A 20,403-nucleotide genomic window follows, 5' to 3' on the forward strand; every position below is an offset into this window, starting at 1 on the left:
CCAAAATACAGAAGAAGTAACATTTTCGTCGAGAATTGGAACACCACATACAACGTTTTAGAGGGTGTTACAAAATACCCCGACAATCGCTCCCATTTTTTCTCATTTCTTTTTCTTTAACACACATCAAAACCCTTCTTTCCCAAAAAAACTCCTGAGACAAACAGCAAAACCAATAACCATCACCGAAATTGGAGACACCTCCGATCATCGGAATCTTCCACCATCAAAGATGTTTCTATGCTCCGGTTTACCATTGTTTTACCACTGGTTCCTTCCATGGAACTCGTTTCATTCAAAAGCACCAATTTTCATTCCTACTATTTTCTACTATTGAAGCAAAACTGGAAAATTGGTACAAAATAGAGAAAACAAGAAAGAAAAAAAAATATGCTTTGAAGGCACCTCTTCCCCAAGCGACATTCTTAACTCTTAAGTCTAGAGTTTTAACAACTCTCTGTAGCTGGAGCAATTTCCCCCCTGTCAATTCCCCCAAAGCTTTTTTGGACTTTGTTAGCTCCTTAACTTAAGATTAGACTTTCATAATAGACCTAAGTACCTAACAATGTCTTGTACTTTTCTATGCTCTATAATTTATGCATCTTCTTGATGCCTTCTGTGAAATTCATTTTCTTATCAAAAAATAGAAAGAAAGAAATATGCATACTGATAATAGTTTTGTTTTTTTATATTGGTTTCTTGTCTGTAAATCTAATCCTTTGATATGATGATTTGAGTTTATGTGAATTCTGAAAGTCAAGTTAATATCCTTCTGTCCTAATTTATGTGATACTCTTTCCTTTTTAATCAGTCCACCAAAAGAGTGATATTTTTCTATATTTAGTAATAATTTAACTTTAAACTTCCCATTTTACCCTTAATGAGATGATTTATAGCCATGCAATTTTATATGGCTTGTTTTAGACCCCAACTTTCAAAAGTCGTTCTTATCCTCTTAAACTACATACCCAATCAAACACGTTCACATAAATTGGGATGAAGGGAGTATCTTATATTGAGGAATTGTGAGGTGTTTTGTATATTGTTTTAAAGTGGTGCTGACTTTAATGGTGGTTGACTAACAAAAAAGATGAAGAAGAATGGAAGGGGGACATTTGGGGAGAAACAAAGGTAGATAAAGCTTAAAAAAGAATTTCAGTATGCTTTTTGAGTTGGAAATGCATTGAAATAACCTCTAACACGCCCAAATATGAAGATAACAAACTCGTGATGCAAGGTCAAACCAGGGCTTCCAAGCAACACACCTCTACCAAGTAGAGTTGTCTATATGGCAACTCGGAAAGTTAAGGTGTCTACTTGGTAGTTGGAGCCATGTTTTAGGGGCTATCTATGAATTTGAGCCTCGTTTAATTTTTGAAATAATTGCTGGACTAATATGACTGCTGTAATTAGCACTGATCAGTTGTTTGATTTTGTTAGCTCCCTTATCTTAGGTTGACACTGAAAAGGGATTCATTAGTTTCTTTTGTTAATGCCTTTTCCAATCTTGTAACTATGCATCTACTTGATGCTCTTTTCTGAATGAAACATCTTACTTTATCCCAAAAAAAATAATCTTTGAGGAGTCTTAACAAGATTATCAACAAAATGATCTTTTACTCCAGGGAGGATTGTTGAGTTGTTAGAAGCACTTGAAGCTATGGCTAAAGATAACCAGCCAATCCCACCAAGAGCAATGATCTTGAGCAGAAAATATCGTACATTAGTTAGCTCATGGATTGAACCTTTGCAGGAAGAAGCTGAACTTGGATATGAGATTGATTACATAGCCAGGTAAGCATTTTTATTCATGTTAGTAGATCATATCTTGTTGCATGCTTATTGAATCTGACATCATTTGTTTGTTTTCCTAATTAGTATTTGGGCACAATTGTTATGATGGAGGTATCAACTAATTATATGCCTAATTCTCTATCTTTGCTTGCGCACTGTGCAGTGATTAATTCGACAATCAGGAAAAAAGGTTGTTATTGTAGCACCCTGGTTTCTGTGTGTATTGCTCCATTGATACCTACACTTCAAATTCATTATTAGACATTTCCCACTTTCATGACTCTTAGCAAGCTTTCAGCTCGCTCTATTTGCTTAGTAAATTTATCTACTGATTGAGCTAAGATTGATGATGTAATATCGAAGTGTGATGCTGGGATAAGTAAGCCACACAGTTGTATGATGATTTATGTTGACACTTAAAGAGTATATCATTTTGGAATTCGCTGGTACTAAAGATGCACATGATGTAACATTATCAAGCTGATAATTCCTTATTTGTTATAATTGAGGGAACTAACCTCTTTTGTTTATTTTTGTGCAAATTAGACTTGAATGATATCGGGGTTAGTTTCCAGTCCCAGGAAGATTATATAGCCTCTAATTCATGATCTTTGTTTTTCCTCCAGATGCTCATTACTGTCACATCTATTCTTCTGTTTTTATCTGATAAGCTCACATTTTTGAGCTTTTCTGCTAGATAGTGGCCGTGTTAATTGTACTTATAATAGCCCGCCTTGCCCTAATTTCATGTTTAATGGTTGGCTGTTTTTCTAATTGTTTCTTTGTTTGTACACTCATTGTTTTTTCCCTAGGTTTATTGTGGTGATGTTCTGCTTCAATTTCTAGCTTTTGATTTCCACTATAAGTTGTGACTTAGTTGTCCATACCATTCAGGTATGTTGCTGAAGGTGGACTCACAGGTGACCGCAAACGATGGGTCCCAAGAAGGGGAAAAACTCCTTTAGATCCTGATGCCCAAGGGTTTATATATTCCAATCCTAGGGAAACCTCTTTTAAACAAAGATGTTTCGAAGAGTGGAGGTTGCACCACAGGAAGCTTTTGAAAACCTTACTCAATGAAGGACCTTCAATTCTGGGGAAAATATCCGAGTCTGATTACATACGTATTGAGGAGAGACTGAGGAAAGTCATCAAAGGACCTGAACAGAATGCCTTGAAACCAAAAGCTGCTAGTAAAATGATTGTATCAGAATTAAAGGAAGAACTAGAAGCACAAGGTCTACCAACAGATGGAACCAGAAATGTACTCTACCAACGAGTGCAGAAAGCAAGGAGAATAAATCGTTCTAGAGGCAGGCCACTTTGGGTTCCTCCAGTTGAGGAGGAAGAGGAAGAGGTAAATGTTATTCTCTGTGTATTAACTGTAGCTAGTTGTCTTGAGATATCATGAAAATTCATGTCATTCCTCACAAGATATATTGTGTTAATTTTTCAGGTCGATGAAGAGCTGGATGAGTTGATTTCACGTATAAAGTTGCATGAAGGAAATACAGAATTCTGGAAACGCCGCTTTCTTGGGGAGGGATTAAGTGAAAATTATGGCCAGCAGTCGGAAATAATAGACTTAGAAACTACTGATGTGGTAGATGATACTGATGCTGTTGATGATATTGCAAAAGAGGGTGAAGATGATGAGGCAGAAGATGAGGAGGAAGAAGTGGAGCAAACTGAAAGCCAACCGGAAGTAGGTGACAGGAAGGACAAGGAAGTTGAAGCTGCGAAACCTCTTCAAATGATTGGAGTGCAACTGCTAAAAGATTCTGATCTAACAGCTAGCTCTTCAAGAAATTCCAGGAGAAGGCTTTCTAGAGTAGCTGCAGTGGTATGATACTTTATGGTGTTCATCGATTGCTAATTATTTGTTATAGCATCTCCATAGGAAGAAAAGTCAGAAGATACAAGCAAATCATTTGTTTGATATCTGCTCTCTCTATCTCATATGGACTCAAACCGAATATCCACAATCGTTCCTGTATCTTCCTGTAATATTTTAGTAAATCATTTGGAACAAGATGGGCCTGAATAGAGCATGACCGGATTTGAAAGATTTATCTAGCTGACCCTAAATAGTTTAGGATTGAGGCATTGTTGGTTGATTGATTTAGTTGATGTCTGCTCTCTCAATCCCAATGGACTCTTTTTCCATTTTTCATCTGAATATCCACATCTCTTCTGGTTCTTCCCATGAAAATTTTCAATTACAGACAAGGAAAGTCTAAAACGTCACTGATTTCTGATGAGACACATGCCACTCTGAATTTGCAATCTTTTTCATAAACTCTTGAATGACGTAGGGGACAGAGACTTTCTGTTGGGAGATTTGGAACATACAGGGAGGCGTCGCAATTTTGGATATTGCAGGAGTATTAAGGTCTAAGAGGTTAAGGGTGCTGTTCGTAGGATGCGCTGGGGAAGAGCAACCGGACCTGACGAGATTCCTGGGGAATTTTGGAAGAGCGCCAGCTCGGTAGGTTTGGAGTGGTTGACTAGGTTATTTAATGTCATCTTTAAAACGGCAACGATGCCCGAAGAATGGAGGTCGAGTGTAATGATCCCTCTATACAAAAACAAAGGGGATATCCAGAGTTGCAACAACTATAAAGGTATCAAGTTACTAAGCCACACTATGAAAGTGTGAGAAAGAGTGGTGGAGATGAGGGTGAGGAGAGGCATGTCTATTTCAGAGAACCAGTTTGGATTTATGCCGGGACGCTCAACTACAGAAGCCATTCATCTTATGAGGAGACTGGTGGAGCAATATAGGGAGAGGAAGAGGGACTTGCATATGGTATTCATCGACTTAGAAAAGGCCTACGATAAAGTTTCAAGAGATATACTATGGAAATGTATGGAAGCTAAAGATGTACCTGTGGCATGCATTAGGGTGATCAAGGACATGTATGAGGGAGCCAAAACCAGGGTAAGGACAGTAGGAGGAGACTCAGAGCATTTTCCAGTTGGGATGGGGTTGCATCAAGGATCAGCTCTTAGTCCATTTTTATTTGCCTTGGTGATGGATGCATTGACGCGACAAATTCAAGGTGAGGTGCCATGGTGTATGCTTTTCGCGGATGACATAGTCCTGATTGATGAGACTCGTAGTGGAGTTAATGCTAAGCTGGAGGATTGGAGACATACCTTGGAGTCTAAAGGGTTTAAGCTGAGTAGGACCAAGACAGAGTACTTAGAGTGCAAGTTCAGTGAGACACCTCAGGAGGTTGGCGTGGAAGTTAAGCTTGGTGCCCAAGCCATTCAAAAGAGAAGTAGTTTCAAGTATCTTGGGTCTATCATGCAAGGCAGCAGGGAGATTGACGATGATGTCACACATCGTATTGGGGCAGGGTGGATGAAATGGAGGCTCGCTTCCGGAGTGCTATGCGACAAGAAGGTGCCACCACAACTTAAGGGCAAGTTCTACAAAGTGGTGGTTAGACCGGCTATGTTGTATGGGGCAGAGTGTTGGCCAGTTAAGATCTCTCACATTCAAAAGATGAAAGTTGCCGAGATGAGAATGTTGAGATGGATGTGTGGTCACACCAGGAGCGACAGGATTAGAAATGAGGCTATTCGGGACAAGGTAGGAGTGGCCTCGGTGGAAGACAAAATGCGGGAAATGCGACTGAGATGGTTTGGACATGTGAAGAAGAGAGACACAGATGACCTAGTGAGGAGGTGTGAGAGGTTGGCCATGAATGGTTACAGAGAGGTAGGGGTAGGCCGAAGAAGTATTGGGGAGAGGTGATTAGACAGGACATGGCTCAATTACAGCTTACCGAGGACATGACCTTAGATAGGAGGGTGTGGAGGACCCACATTAGGGTAGAAGGCTAGTACATAGTCTCGTTATTCTTCCCTATTCGTAGGCGCATTAGCACATTACAATTCCTTGTGCTCTCATTTCTGCTATTTCTGTTACTATTTATTACTTTCTGTACTTTTGATTACTCTATTTTATCTGTGACGCTGTCGTTATTTATTTTCCTATAGCGCTTTTATGCCTTTTTTGAGCCGAGGGTCTCTCGGAAACAGCCGTCCTACCTTGGTAGGAGTAAGGTCTGCGTACACTCTACCCTCTCCAGACCCCACGTTGTGGGATTTCACTGGGTTGTTGTTGTTGTTGTTGTTCCTTTTTCACCCAATAGCTAAAATGTAAGTTTTGGTGCCTTCTTGTTTCTCATAAACATCGCAGTGATGTGCTTCATCAATAATTTGTTTAATAGTTATGATTCAAAAATTGAAAAATAATTTGGTGAGGGGGGAGAATCGTTTGGTTACCATTTCTATAGCTGTTGAGGGATTGACAATTATATCATGTTTTCCTCATACCTCTTTAAGTTCCGGCTTTACTTTATCTACTTTTGTATGTTTTAGCTTCATAGTTCGTACTTAAAACACATCTCCGATTTACCGTTTTATGAAACTTGTACATTCTGTCTTATCTAGAACACAGAGACAGTGTGCTTTAGGTGACTAAAACTTGTGTGTTTAATCTGTTGACAGGAATAAGTCATTGTCTGTGAGGTATTACGAAGCTTGACTGCTAATACAATTATTTATGTGCTTCACATTTCATGTATGTACTACATCATTATGTTTATTAAATGTTTTTCAGTAATTGTAAATTTGGGCATTTGTGTCTGAAGTAGGAAACGGCCAATCAGATCAGTTGGAACTGGAACACTTTAACCTGTTGACGATTTGGTCCACTTACTTGTCTTTTACATTTTCTGTTGCCTTAGTACATCTATATTTGTCTCATGGGCAAATGTTTAGCATACAAGCATAAATGAAAATGGTCATCCAGGTAACAACCCTAAGTTCTTCCTCTAAATTACCCATAAACTTACAAATTTTCACATAATGACTTGTTTACTTCTGGAAACTGCTTAAGATTTATAAAATCGCAGTCTAAGAGCACGGGTATTTGATTGATATGTCTTTTCATATTTGCACAGGATGATGACGATGATGACTGGTTTCCACTGGACATTCATGAAGCATTTGTGGAGCTGAGGAAACGGAAAGTATTTGATGTATCAGATATGTATACAATCACTGATGCTTGGGGTTGGACATGGGAAAAAGAAATCAAGAACAAAGTTCCTCCAAGATGGTCACAGGAGTGGGAAGTTGAATTGGGGATCAAAGTGATGACAAAAGTATGTTATGACATCCTTTATTAATCTCCTCACCATTTTCTGAATGTTACATGCAGTCTTTCCTCAATCTACAAGTAATCTCCTGCTAAGTAGTATGCCTGTAGGTTGAATTTCTATGTAAGTATATGCCAGACAGATTTTGGAGAGTCCGTGAACCTATGTATATTGCTAGAAAAGTATAGCTAATTTGTCCCTGGTTTTCTTATAGACTTAGTAATTAATAGCTCTTTGCTCGGTGATTCTTCATAGCTCTATGCTAATTGGTGATCTTGCATTTATTGCTTTTAGTGGGGGATGCGACCAATATGTGGGATATGACAACTAGTTGCATAAGGGAAGTTGCAAGAGAGGTGTTGGGGGGTTCTAGGGGTAACTCTGGTGGACATTGAGGAGATTGGTGATGGAATGATGAAGTCCAACGGAAAGTGGAAGCAAAGAAGGTTGCTTATGCGAACTTGGTGGAGAGTTAGAACGAGGATGATAAGCGGACTAAGAGGGAAATGTATAAAATGGCGAGGAAGGAGGCAAAGTTGTCGGTGACACCTGCAAAAATGACAGCTTTCGTATGCTTGCATGAGGAGTTATGGGACAAAGGTGGAGATAAGAAGTTGAACAGGCTAGCCAAGGCAAGAGAGGAAGGGCCAAGACCTCGACCAAGTGAAGTTCATCAAAGACGAAGAAAACAAAGTATTGGTATAGCAGACACTCATAAGACGAAAGTGGCAGGCATACTTTCATAAACTCTTGAATAAAGGTATGGACATGGACATTATGCTGGGAGAGTTGGAGCACTCTGAGAGACGACGAGATTTCGAGTATTGCAAGTCTATAAAGGTTGATGATATCAAGTGTGCTATTCGTAGCAAGGGGAAGAGCGACTGGGCTAGATGAAATTTCGGTGGAGTTTTGAATGTACATAGGCAGGGCAGGCTTAGAGGGGCTAATTGGGTTGTTTAATATCATTTTCAGGAAAATGAAGATGCTCGAAGAATAAAGGTGGAGTATGATGATTCTGTTGTATTAGAATAAGGGTGATTTTAGAATTGCAACAACTATAGGGATATTGACCTGCTAAGCCATACTATGAAAATGTGGGATAGGGTGGTCGAAATAAAGGTGAGGAGGGTTGTGTCTATTTTCGAGAATCAATTCAAATTTATACTTGGGCGAACTACCATAGTAGACATCCACCTTATGAGGAGACTGATGGAGCAGTATAGGGAGTGGAAGGGAGATTCATATATGGTGTTCATCGACCTAGAGAAGGATTACGACAAAGTCCCAAGGGAGGTTCCATGGATATGCGTGGAGGCTAAAGGTGGAGTTGTGGGTTACACTAGGGTGATTGAGGACATGTACGATAGAGCCAAGACCAGGATGAGGACAATAGGAGGAGACTCAAAGCACTTTCCAGTCATGATGGGGTTGCACCAGAGATCGACTCTTAGTCTATTTTGTTTTGCACTAGTTATGGATGAACTTAACGCGGTATATCCAAGGTGAGGTGCCATGATGTATGTTATTTGCAGAATAACATAGTATTGATTGACCAGACTTGCAGCGAAGTTAATGTTAGGCTGGAGGTTTGGAGACAAACCCTAGAGTCTAAAGGGTTCAGTTTGAGTAGGACCAAACTGAATACTTGGAGTTTAAGTTTAGTGATGCTACGCATGAGTTTGGCAGAGATGTTAGGCTTGATGCTTAGGTCATGCCTAAGAGAGGATGTTTCAGGTATATGGGGTCTTTAATTCAAGTAATGGGGAGATCAATTATGATGTCACACATCGTATTAGTGTGGGATGGATGAAATGGAAGCTCGCTTCTAGAGTCTTATGTGATAAAAAGATACCGCCAAAACTTAAAGGTAAGTTTTGTAGAGTGCTGGTTGGATCAACCATGTTGTATCAGACGGAGTGTTGGTAAGTCAAGAAACTCTCATGTTCAAAAGGTGAAAGTTGTGGTGATTAGGATGCTGAGATCGATGTGAGGGCATACTAAGAGAGATAAAGATTATGAATTAAGATATTCAGGACAAGGAGGGAGTGGCTTCCATGGTGGACAAGATGAAGAAATCAAGATTGAGATGATTTTGGCATGTGAAGAGGAGAAGTGTAGATGCCCTAGTGAGGTGTGAGAGGTTAGCAATGGCGGATAGGTGAGGTTGATGCAAATCGAAGAAGTATTGGGGGGAGGTAATTAGATAAGACATGACACATCTTGAGCTTACCGAGGACACGACCTTAGATAAGAGGGTTTGGAGGTCGCGGATTAAGGTAGTCGGTAGTTGAGCGTTCTCTCGCTTTCTTCCGAGATAGACATGGTGTTCGTACTTGTACCTACTTTCTTACTAGTAGTATGACACTAATCTCGTAATTTCTTATTATTAGATTTCGGTTATCACCCATTTTTTTGTGCTTCAGTTATTGCATTATTTTGTTATTGTTATTATTCTTTCTTTTGTATGTTGTGTACTACTTTTCATTTTGTATTATTTCGTTGTTGCTATTGCTTTCATTTCTGTATTCCCTTTTTCAATCTGCTTTGAAGTCGAGGGTTTACCGAAAACCATCTCTATTGCTATGAGGTAGGATAAGGTTTGCATACACTCTACCCTCCCCAAACCCTTCTTTTGTGGTTACACTGGGTATGTCTTGCTAGTAGTATGACACTAATCTCGTAGTTTCTTATTCTTAGATTTTGGTTATCACCCATTTTTTTGTGCTTCGGTTATTGCATTATTTTGTTGTCATTATTATTCTTTCTTTTATATGTTGTGTACTACTTTCCATCTTGTATTATTTCGTTGTTGTAATGTTGTTATTGCTTTCATTTCTGTATTTCCTTTCTCAATCTGCTTTGAAGCCGAGGGTTTACCAAAAACCACCTCTCTATCGCTACGAGGTAGGGTAACGTTTGCATACACACTACCCTCCCCAGACCCTTCTTTTGTGGTTACACTGGGTATGTTGCTGTTGTTGCATTTTTTGCTTTTACCACCTTAATCTTCTTATTTTAATACACAGAAAGATAGTAGCTAGAACACCCAACATATTCACATGAATAATGCCTACATTTAGCACTTGCTTTTCCAGATTTTTCATTTAACCAATTCATGCTTCTTTCTAGAAACTTTCTGGGTGGTATTTATGGATTAGAATTTAGTTTGATTGGTGACCAACTTCTTGATGACTGACTCTCATCCTTGGTTTAAGAAGGAGAAGAAATGAATCCAACATTGAAGATTTGGTTGAATGAAGTTTCATTTTTGCCAAGATTTTCCTACATAATCCAACATTAGTCTATTATGGACTTATGAAGGAATCACTAGTTGCTAAGGATACTCAAAACTCACCTTCATTTTCTTTCTTTCCTGTATCATTTTTACCAGCTGTTGCTGCATGTAATCACTAGTGATTTCAAGCCACTGTAAAACCATGACTGGATCTTAATGTTCTTACAACTTTCTTGGCTCTTCTTTAAGGAGTTTTTGGTTCTTCTTCTAGCATTCTCCTGTAATGCTTTAGGAGTTCTTCAAATATTGAGTCTATATGAATTCTGGAAATGAAGATTCTCAATATATCAATAAATTTTCTGTGAATGAAGCTTAGGGTTTTGACAACTCTGTTTTCTAATATTGTTCTATTCTGATAGTGAATTATGACATTCTAGCAGAACTGGTGCTATGTTGTTTCCTGTCCTTGTAGCTAGTGTACTTGGCTTCATTTATGGATGCTTCTGTTTTCCAATTGTGAATGAAAAATATTTCTTTCTCAGGTAATAGAATTGGGTGGGACACCAACAATTGGGGATTGTGCTATGATACTGCGTGCCGCAGTACGAGCTCCTATGCCTTCTGCTTTCTTGAAAATTTTGCAGACAACGCATAGTCTTGGTTATGTATTTGGAAGGTAAGTTTGGTTTTACCGGAAATACTTCGTTCTTTATGAATTGGATTTTTGTACTACTTGCATCAGACTTGCAACAAACAAAAAAATGATATAACATCAGCAAAAAGAAGGTTTACACAAAGATTGGCTAAACAAATAGAGTTGCCTTTAGATATTCAAGCTGAGATTGTGTTTACTCTATATTGGTTCACTTCCAGCAAATCTTTCTGCTTTGCTGTGTTTTTCCCATAATTTATCTTGTATATTGTTATCATGGTCTTATCTAAAAGTTTAACAAATTGTTTAAATTGTTTGTTGATCTTAACCCATTCATTGCAGCCCTTTGTATGACGAAATCATCATATTATGCCTTGATCTTGGGGAGCTTGATGCTGCAATTGCCTTAGTGGCAGATTTAGAGACTAGCGGAATCAAGGTCCCAGATGAAACCCTTGATAGAGTAATTTCTGCCAGGCAGAGTAGTGATGCTCCTGTTAATGGTTCGCAATAGGATCTGCATATTGCAATTTTACTTGTAGGTTAAGAGGAATTTAGAATAGCATACGATAAATGTTGTAGCATATAGAGTCTAAAACAAACAAGTGCAGAATGGAGAGTTAGTTGTAAGAAGAGATAGATCTGGTTTATTCCTGAGTGTTGCTTCCAACCTCTTGTCATTGGTGTTTTAAAGATCAGCAGGTTTACCTGGAGGTGTAAAGAGATGAAATTCACATACTTGGTACTTGAGTAGAAGTTGTTAATATGTAAACAACTGTGTTTGTTTTGCTGGTTCATTGTCAGCAGTTGGAGAGAATTTGATTTGCTTGGTTCATTGCGAAAACACTGTTTTTTTTTGGATCCCCATAAGATGGCATGGTTTAGAAAATTAAGGTTATACAGCTTTTTCAAAAGATGGACAAAACTGATACATACTAGTTCTTTCAATTTTTCAGTTCAAAATTTCAGTGTTCTTAAATTTGTTCTTTTTTTCCCAGTTCAGAACCTCAGGAAATTGTGTATTTCAATCCTATTTCCAGCTTTTTCCAGTTTTTAATCCTATTTTTGGGATTTTCCGCTTAGTCTCTTGAAGTTCTTTTGTTCAGTTTAAATGTCAGTGACGCTATATTCAGAAGTTTGCACTGTGTAGTTGATACACTCAAATTGCACCTATTAAATGACGCAAAGCAATCACGTTCAAATATAGTAATCCCTCTAAGTTGGGGTTGAATTCCACATGGAATAGATGTGAATAAATTACTGGATTAGATGAAACATTTGACTTGTAATCTAAATCTTTATTCTGTAAAGGTTAAAAGATTTTGATATTTTAACTTATCAAAGACTGCTAGTTTAATTTTTTTATTTTTTATTTTTTTTATGGGAACAGACCCTACACGAGGCTCCCACCTCTCGTGTACAGTCAGGGGTTGAGCAGCACTCCCAAGCCTTATCATAAATAAAATTAAAGAAAAATACACGGAGGGGGACATAAACCTTACCTCCGAACTTAGGATGGTTCATGAGTCAGCCGACCTACTCAGATCGGCCTACTCATCCCCATTACTAGATGGAAAGCGATAAACCTATGGGAGGACTCCTCCCGGTACAAGTCGACTAAGAAAGCATAAATGAGGGAGACTCTCCCCTTCCATGAGAAAACAAGAAAGTAACCTACACTAGTCCTATTCAACTACGCTACGTATCATACATAGCTAAATTGAAGAAGAACAAGTATATGAACCTTCTATCTCGCATGGGGTGAGGAAGTTCTGTTCATCTTTGCCCTTTTTAGTCTTGTCATACCAAGTAAGTCCAAATGGAAGGGTGCATCCACATCAAGATCATGTATATATCAGTTAGGGAGGATGATAGGAGAGGAAATATATTGAGCTGTAGCAACCAGCAGCCTTGGAGTTGTTGTTGATAAAATATTGGCACTGACTTGTTGCATGCTGCATTTTGAAGGTGTTGCAGCTCTGACGTGTGCAGCTGCTTGGAAGATCATCTGATGGTGCCTTGCATATTGGAGTGTTCCAGCCAGTAGTGTAGCCTACACTCAAACAAGTAACCCACCAAGGATTCCAAGTAGCTTGGCTGCCATAGGACTGCTGCAAACAATGAAGCATAGTAGCTGGCATGTATGGATTGTTGGAGAGTGTTGGGGAGGCCTTAGCATGCCAGTCTTTAGTCTCCCTTCGTTTGAAGCTCTGTAAACCTGCACCTACAAGAGGCCAAAGAAACAGACAAATGTAGGATATGTAAAGGCTGCTGCAAATCTGTAACCCATTCCTTATGGCCTCTCTTGCTGAAGTGGTAGGCTGCTTGTTGTTGCATGTTATACTCAGAAATAGATCCTTCATTGTGATGAGGATCAGCTCCTTGGGATACCTGCACAGACAAACAAACCCAGAGCAACACACAAACAAACAATTCTGCAAGCTGCTGTAACTAGTATTATTGACTTGTAGTTGCTCCTTGTGTGCTGCATATTGATGGGGAAGATGATGGATGATGTTGGCAGCTGATGAATTGAGAAGCAATGTTTTCTCAAATTTGGATATGTAGCTGGGGTGCAAGAGTGTTGCTGCAGGTGTTGAAGTATGGAAATTGGTATGGATGGATTGTTGATGTGTTGATGAGTTCCCAGCATACCAGGCTGTTGTCTCCCTTTGTTTGAGATTCTGAGAACCTGCATAAGCAGTTAGTAAAGAAACAAACAAATGTGGGGGATGTATAGGCTGGTGCAGGTCTGTGTGCAGTTCCTTATTGCTTCCATAGTAGGAGTGGTTAAGATGCTTGTTGGTGCAAGTTTCACAGAAAAGGAGACCCTTCCTGGTGATCAGGTTCAGCTCCTTAGAATACCTGCACAGACAATCAAAAACAAAACAACACACTACCAAACAAATCTGCAAGCTGCTGTAACTTGTACTATTAACTTGTAGTTGTTCCTTGTGTGCTGCAGGTTGGAATTCTTGTTCTTGACTTGTCTTCCTTGAAGATGTTGCTACTTGTTGGTGCAGATGCTTAGTGGTTGTGTCTCTCCACAGTTGAATCCTGCACAAATAAAGAAACCAGAAGCAAGCAAATGACCACCCAACCATGGCTCCTGCCGTACCCTGTCCATGGTTGTTGTACTTGGTTTGGTTGTTGATGACCCTGTTGTTGTTTGCATAGTTGTTGTAGTTAGGATGTTTGATGTTGTATAGTACACCTATTGTTGCTGCACAAATACTCCCACACACACACCAACACTTATGTTTGATCTCCAAAGTTGTTGCTCTGCAGCTGCACCCTGGCCATGATGAGTACTTTGTTGGATTGTTCAGCTGAGGTATGTTTTTCCTGTTGGCTTTCCACAGATGTTGTATATGTCTTTGTTGCTGACTGACACCTTCACAACTAAGGCAACAAGAAACAACAAAGCAAACATCCAAAAAAGGCTCCTGAGTTTGTGAAGTTTCTACAATTCTGAGAGTTAAGCCGGCTAACTTTTTCAAGGTCGCTCGACTAAAGTCTCCAATTATACGTTTGAGCTGAAACTTATTGGGGTTTGCAATTACTATATTTGTTGTATTCCTGCAACATTTGGAGGCCTTTTCCATAAGCTAGAAGCTCCAAATTGCAAATTGCTCCCTCATTATGCTTAAGTCGTCTAACTTTTTCAAGGTCGCTCGATTAATGTCTCCAATTATCCGTTTGAGCTGAAACTTCTTGGGCTTTGCAATTACTATATTTTTTGTAGTCCTGCAACATTTGGAGGCCTGGAAACTCCAAATTGCAAATTGCTCCCTCATTAGGCTTAAGTCGGCTAACTTTTTCAAGGTCGCTCGACTAATGTCTCCAATTGTCCGTTTGAGCTGAAACTTCTTGGTCTTTGCATATACTGTATTTTCTGTAGTACTGCACAAGCTGGAGTCATTTTGATGTTGCATGGTGTATTTGTTGAGGATTGTTGATTGCTTCTGGGCTCTGTTGTTGCTGTTGAGTTGCTGCTGCTGTTGCTCAGTTGCTATCACTGTTGCTGCTGTAGTATGGCCTATGTTGTTGAGGTATTGGTGCAAGAACTCCAAACTCAGCTGCTGCAAGTCCAACCCAAGGCTCAAAGTAGCATGATACCTGAAGTGAATTGCAATTGTTGGCTGATATGTTTCTGATCTGCAGGTACCTGCACAATCACAAAGGAAAAGAAAAAGGAAGATATCTATTCTAATCCTTACCTCAAGGGGTAAGTTGATTGTTCTAGGAAGACAATAAACAAGGGAGACTCTCCCCTTTACAAAATTCCTATCTATGAATTTATACATAGGGAATTCTGTACTACAATTAATGATATACAAATCAAGGAGGTTGTTTGATCCTCTTTAGTTTTGTCCTCCTAAAGTTTGCCATCCCCATTTTGTCCAAGATGTAGTATCCTCTTGTTTCCTTAGGAAGCTGTTGAGCACTGTAGAATTGAACCATGTTGTCTACACTGTGGCTATGCTTGGAAAGTGTATCTGCAACAAAGTTAGCTTCCCTATAGATGTGCTTACATTGAAAGAAATCCAGCATTATGATCAGCTCCTGCAGGTTTGTGATGTAGTTCCTGATGGTCCAGGGAGATGTGATCTCTTGTTTTAGCCATTTCACAAGTAATTCAGAGTCAACCTCCAGTAGAACCCTGCTGTAGCCATGTTGAATACACCAGATAATGCCTATGACTGCAGCTTGTACCTCAACTTGGTTGTTAGAACCAATTCCAAGTGGTGCAGCAATTGCATGAAGGATGTTTCCTTTATGATCTCTTGACTGCTAGTTTAATTGATTTGAAAATAAATGGATTAAGAAACTAAGGTTGCTTCCCCGATAATGGAATGTGATGTCCTAGATTTTCATGCAATGTGCTGCTAATGGGTTTTTCTGCATATGCATATGATCTTTGTATACAACAACAACAACTAGTAAAATTCTACAACGTGGGGTCTGGGGAGGGTAAAGTGTACGCAGACCTTACTCCTACCAAGGTAGGACGGCTGTTTCCGAGAGACCTTCGGCTCGCATAAAAGGAGGTCAGATAAGGCTAAGAAGTTCAAAGCGATATGGGAAAGCAAATAACGAAAGAGACAGATAAATAGAGTAATTAAAGTACAGAAAGTAATAGATAATAACAGAAATCAGAGCATAAGAAATTATAGTGCGCTAATGCGCCTACTAATACAAAAGAATAACGAGACTATGTACTAGCCTTCTACCCTAATATGGGTCCTCCACACCCTCCTATCTAAGGTCATGTCCTTGGTAAGCTGTAACTGCGCCATGTCTTGTCTAATCAGCTCTCCCCAATATTTCCTCGGCCTATCCCTACCTCTTCTAAAACCATCCATGGCCAACCTCTCACACGTCCGCACTGGAGTATCTATGTCTCTCCTCTTCACATGCCCAAACCATCTCAGTCGCATTTCTCGCATCTTGTCTTCCACCGAGGTCACTCCTACCTTGTCTCGAATAACCTCATTTCTAATCATGTCGCCCCTGGTATGCCCACACATCCATCTTAACATTCTCATCTCGGCAACTTTCATCTTTTGAACGTGAGAGACCTTAACTGGCTAACACTCCGCCCCATATAACATAGCCGGTCTAACCACTACTTTGTAGAACTTATCCTTAAGTTGTGGTGGCACCTTCTTGTCACATACCACATCGAAAGCGGGCCTTCATTTCATCCACCCTACCCAATACGATGTGTGACATCATCGACAATCTCTCGCTACCTTGCATGATAGACCCAAGATACTTGAAACTACTTTTCTTTTAGATGACCTGGTCACCAAGCCTAACTTCCGCGCCAACCTCCTGAGGTGTCTCACTGAACTTGCACTCTAAGTACTCTGTCTTGGTCCTACTCAGCTTAAACCCTTTAGACTCCAAGGTATGTCTCCAATCCTCCAACTTAGCGTTAACTCCGCTACGAGTCTCATCGATCAGGACTATGTCTTTTGCGAAAAGCATACACCATGGCACCTCACCTTGAATTTGTCGCGTCAATCCATCCATCACCAAGGCAAATAAAAATGGACTAAGAGCTGATCCTTGATGCAACCCCATCACAACTAGGAAGTGCTCTGAGTCCCCTCCTACTGTCCTTACCCTGGTTTTGGCACCCTTATACATGTCCTTGATCACCCTAATGTACGCCATAAGTACACCTTTAGCCTCCAAACATCTCCATAATATCTCTCGTGGAACTTTATCGTAAGCCTTTTTTAAGTCGATGAATACCATATGCAAGTCCCTCTTCCTCTCCCTATACTACTCCACCAGTCTCCTCATAAGATGGATAGCTTCTGTAGTTGAGCGTTCCGGCATAAATCCGAACTGATTCTCTAAAATAGACATGCCTCTCCTCACCCTCATCTCCACCACTCTTTCCCACACTTTCATAGAATGGCTTAGAAGCTTGATACCTTTATAGTTGTTGCAGCTCTGGATATCCTCCTTATTTTTGTATAAAGGGATCATTACGCTCGACCTCCATTCTTCGGGCATTATTGTCGTCTTAAAGATGACATTAGATAGCTTATTCAGCCACTCCAAACCTACCGAGCTCGCGCTCTTCCAATCTCGTCAGGTCCGATCGCTCTTCCCCAGAGCATCCTACGTACAGCACCCTTAACCTCTTCGACCGTAATACTATTGCAACACCCAAAATCGTGACGCCTCCCTGTATGTTCCAAATCTCCCAACACAATCTCTCTATCCCCTTCTTCATTCAAGAGTTTATGGAAGTATGACTGTCATCTATGTTTAATGAGGATCTCATCTACCAATACTTTTCCATGCTCGTCTTTAATGCACTTCACTTAGTCCACATCGCGTGCCCTTCTCTCCCGCACCCTGGCTAGCCTAAACAATTTCCTATCCCTGCCTTTCTCTTCTAATTCAACATAAAGGCATTCAAAAGTTGCTGGTGATTTAAATGTGTTTCAGCGGCGAGCTTGGGGCAGGGCGTAGTAAAAATGTATCGACATGATCTGTGTCGGTGAAAATTTCGTGAAGCGTAAGCCCCATAAGTTTGGGCATATGTCTAGGCATTAGACGAATTTATTTGGGATGTAACCTCAAGAAATTTCTCCTAATTAAAACGAAAATTGCTAACTAAGCCCTTGAATTAATACCAAAAACTACAAAATTCAACAATTCAACATGTTATTAAATTTCAAGAAGTTAAAAAAAACTTATAAATCAAAATATTTTTTATTCTTTTCTTCGTCTTTTTTTTAATGAATGTAACTAAAGGTCAAGAAACATATAAATAAAAGTCGGAATGACAAACAAATATTTACAAGAAAAGGAATAAAAACAAAGAAGACAAAATTTTTGGAAAAAAAAAAGAAAAGAAATAATTAAAAAATAGAAATCATAAAGGACAGGAATCAGTTGGCTCAACAGGACCGCACTAGATTCAGAAGGGCGAAAAACTGAAGTATACAAAATAAGCACCTAAATAATAATTATATAACAATAATTTTACTTTTTCACCAACATGGCAATAGATTTTTTACAAAACACTAAAAATATTTTTTTTAAATAATTAAAAAATAGAAATCATAAAAGGACAGCGCATATTTTATTAAAAGGGCAGCCCGGTGCACTAAAGCTCCCGCTATGCGCGGGGTCCGGGGAAGGGCCTGACCACAAGGACAGCGCATATTTTATTAATTAATAATATTCTAATCTCTTAATTTCTCCCTCTTTAGTTATTTACCTTCCACAAATATCGCAAACAATAGTTAATGCTTTCTCTCTCATAAACTAAAAAAGAATGTATTGTAACCAAAATTAAACTCTCTATCTTCTCTGTTCTGAAAAGTGGTTCAATGACAAACATGAACAGTGTGTCAATTTTAATTCAGCACGACAGAATATGGAATATAACAGTATGTATCAATTAATTTAGTTTTGAATTTTTGTTATAATGTATAGTTTTTCGTTTCTTAGGTTGGAAAATCTCTTTTTAAAGGTATTTTGTTCAATTTTTATGTAAATCGATGTCGTTAACTGCGAAAAAAAATTCTATTTGTAAACTCATTTTGATGATTAATTTGTGGGTTGATTTTCAATAGTGTTATTAATTAGTGGGTTGCATTGTAGGATTGATTGGCATTAGTGTTATAAAACGGTAAATATTAGTTGCATTTGAAGTTGCACATATAAGCAAAATCAAAATTTTGCATCATATATAAGCCAAGTTGTATGATTCTTGATTATTTTGTGGTGTAAATGATGGTGTATGTCATGCATTATATATAAGAATGAAGTGTATACAAAATTGTCACCATCGTTCAAGACTCGACTAGTAATATTAAATAAGTAATTATATTATGGTGATATACACTGTTGTAGGTTAGTATGTGACTAACTATTTATTGAAATGTATTGTAGGAAGATATCTAAATTTCAAGATTGAAGGAGTCATTTATGACGCAAACACCAACATGATGGCTTAATTAAAATTGCGAAAAAAAATTCAATTGAATGTGTTTTTTGGTGTAAAATAATAATTTGTACATGTATTATGGTGTAATTATTCAATTTGTTGGTGTGGCTTTCTAAAACAATACAATAGACACAATACCTTTTAATTTAAGTTTTTGATGAATAAAATTTTTACTAACACTGGTAATTTTTTCATATATGTTGGTATAATTATTTATTTATTTGATGATAAATATTGATTGATAGTTGATGATATTATGGTGTAAGGTAGTATATAGTTTGAATATATAACAAAATTTAATTTCATAATCATAATTTTACTTCTTGTGAAATTTAATTATTTATCGGTGTAAGTAATTTATTGTGGTTAAAAATAACTGTATACCAAACTTAATCCACAATGTACATTATTTAATATACTTATTTTTTAAACTAAAATTATAAAATAGTGCTTTGAATATAATAGTTTATAATAAGAATGAAATTTCATTATATTTTGGTGTAAGTTATTCATTATGGTTACAAAAGGAATGGTCACCAATGTTAACCCAAAATGTATACCATTTAATATACTCATTTCCGTTTTTAACTAACATATATAAAATTAAAGAAAGAAGTAAACAGAGATATAAGAATTAAGATGAAATTGAAGAGAGAGAGAGAGAGAAAATCTTTTTAAATTGTATCAAATTAACAAGGAATGTGTTTAATGGTAGGAATCCTATTAATTAAATAGTAAATTTTCATTCCCAAAAAGTTAGCATCAAAATCTGAAAAGTCAACAACAAAAAAAGCGTGTGTGTGTGATAGAGAGAGAGAATATTTTTATAATATTTGAATTAAGTAATAAAGAGAAAAAAAAAGAGAAAAAGGGATCTTTAATAAAGAAAATTCTAAAAAGTAAACAAAATAAATTATGAATCCCACAATATCAATCCTCTAACCCAAAAAAAAAAAGCAAAAAAATGTGTACTCCCGACTCTGTGCTCGATGGCCTAAGCATGAAATTTCCTGTCAATCTACAATAATATCATAAAATAGAGACAAGTCTAACTACTTAGTCA

The 20,403-nt window shown here is 38.2% G+C and overlaps 1 protein-coding gene across 3 annotated transcripts in view; it reads left to right on the forward strand.

Moving 5' to 3' along the window:
* LOC129903256 (uncharacterized) overlaps nt 1–11,705 on the forward strand; it is a 33,499-nt gene extending 21,794 nt beyond the window's left edge. Inside the window, exons 8-13 of one of the 3 annotated variants that reach the window (XM_055978767.1) lie at nt 1,626–1,794; nt 2,689–3,151; nt 3,251–3,637; nt 6,771–6,974; nt 10,749–10,882; nt 11,201–11,705. In XM_055978767.1, the coding sequence (XP_055834742.1) occupies nt 1,626–1,794; nt 2,689–3,151; nt 3,251–3,637; nt 6,771–6,974; nt 10,749–10,882; nt 11,201–11,372 (1,529 nt within the window). In that variant the 3' untranslated portion in view covers nt 11,373–11,705. The other 2 variants (XM_055978773.1, XM_055978782.1) reach the window with 2 other exon arrangements.
* The last annotated feature ends 8,698 nt before the right edge of the window (nt 11,706–20,403 follow it).

Source organism: Solanum dulcamara, chromosome 1 (genome assembly GCF_947179165.1).
Source record: "Solanum dulcamara chromosome 1, daSolDulc1.2, whole genome shotgun sequence".
Classification (NCBI taxonomy): domain Eukaryota; kingdom Viridiplantae; phylum Streptophyta; class Magnoliopsida; order Solanales; family Solanaceae; genus Solanum; species Solanum dulcamara.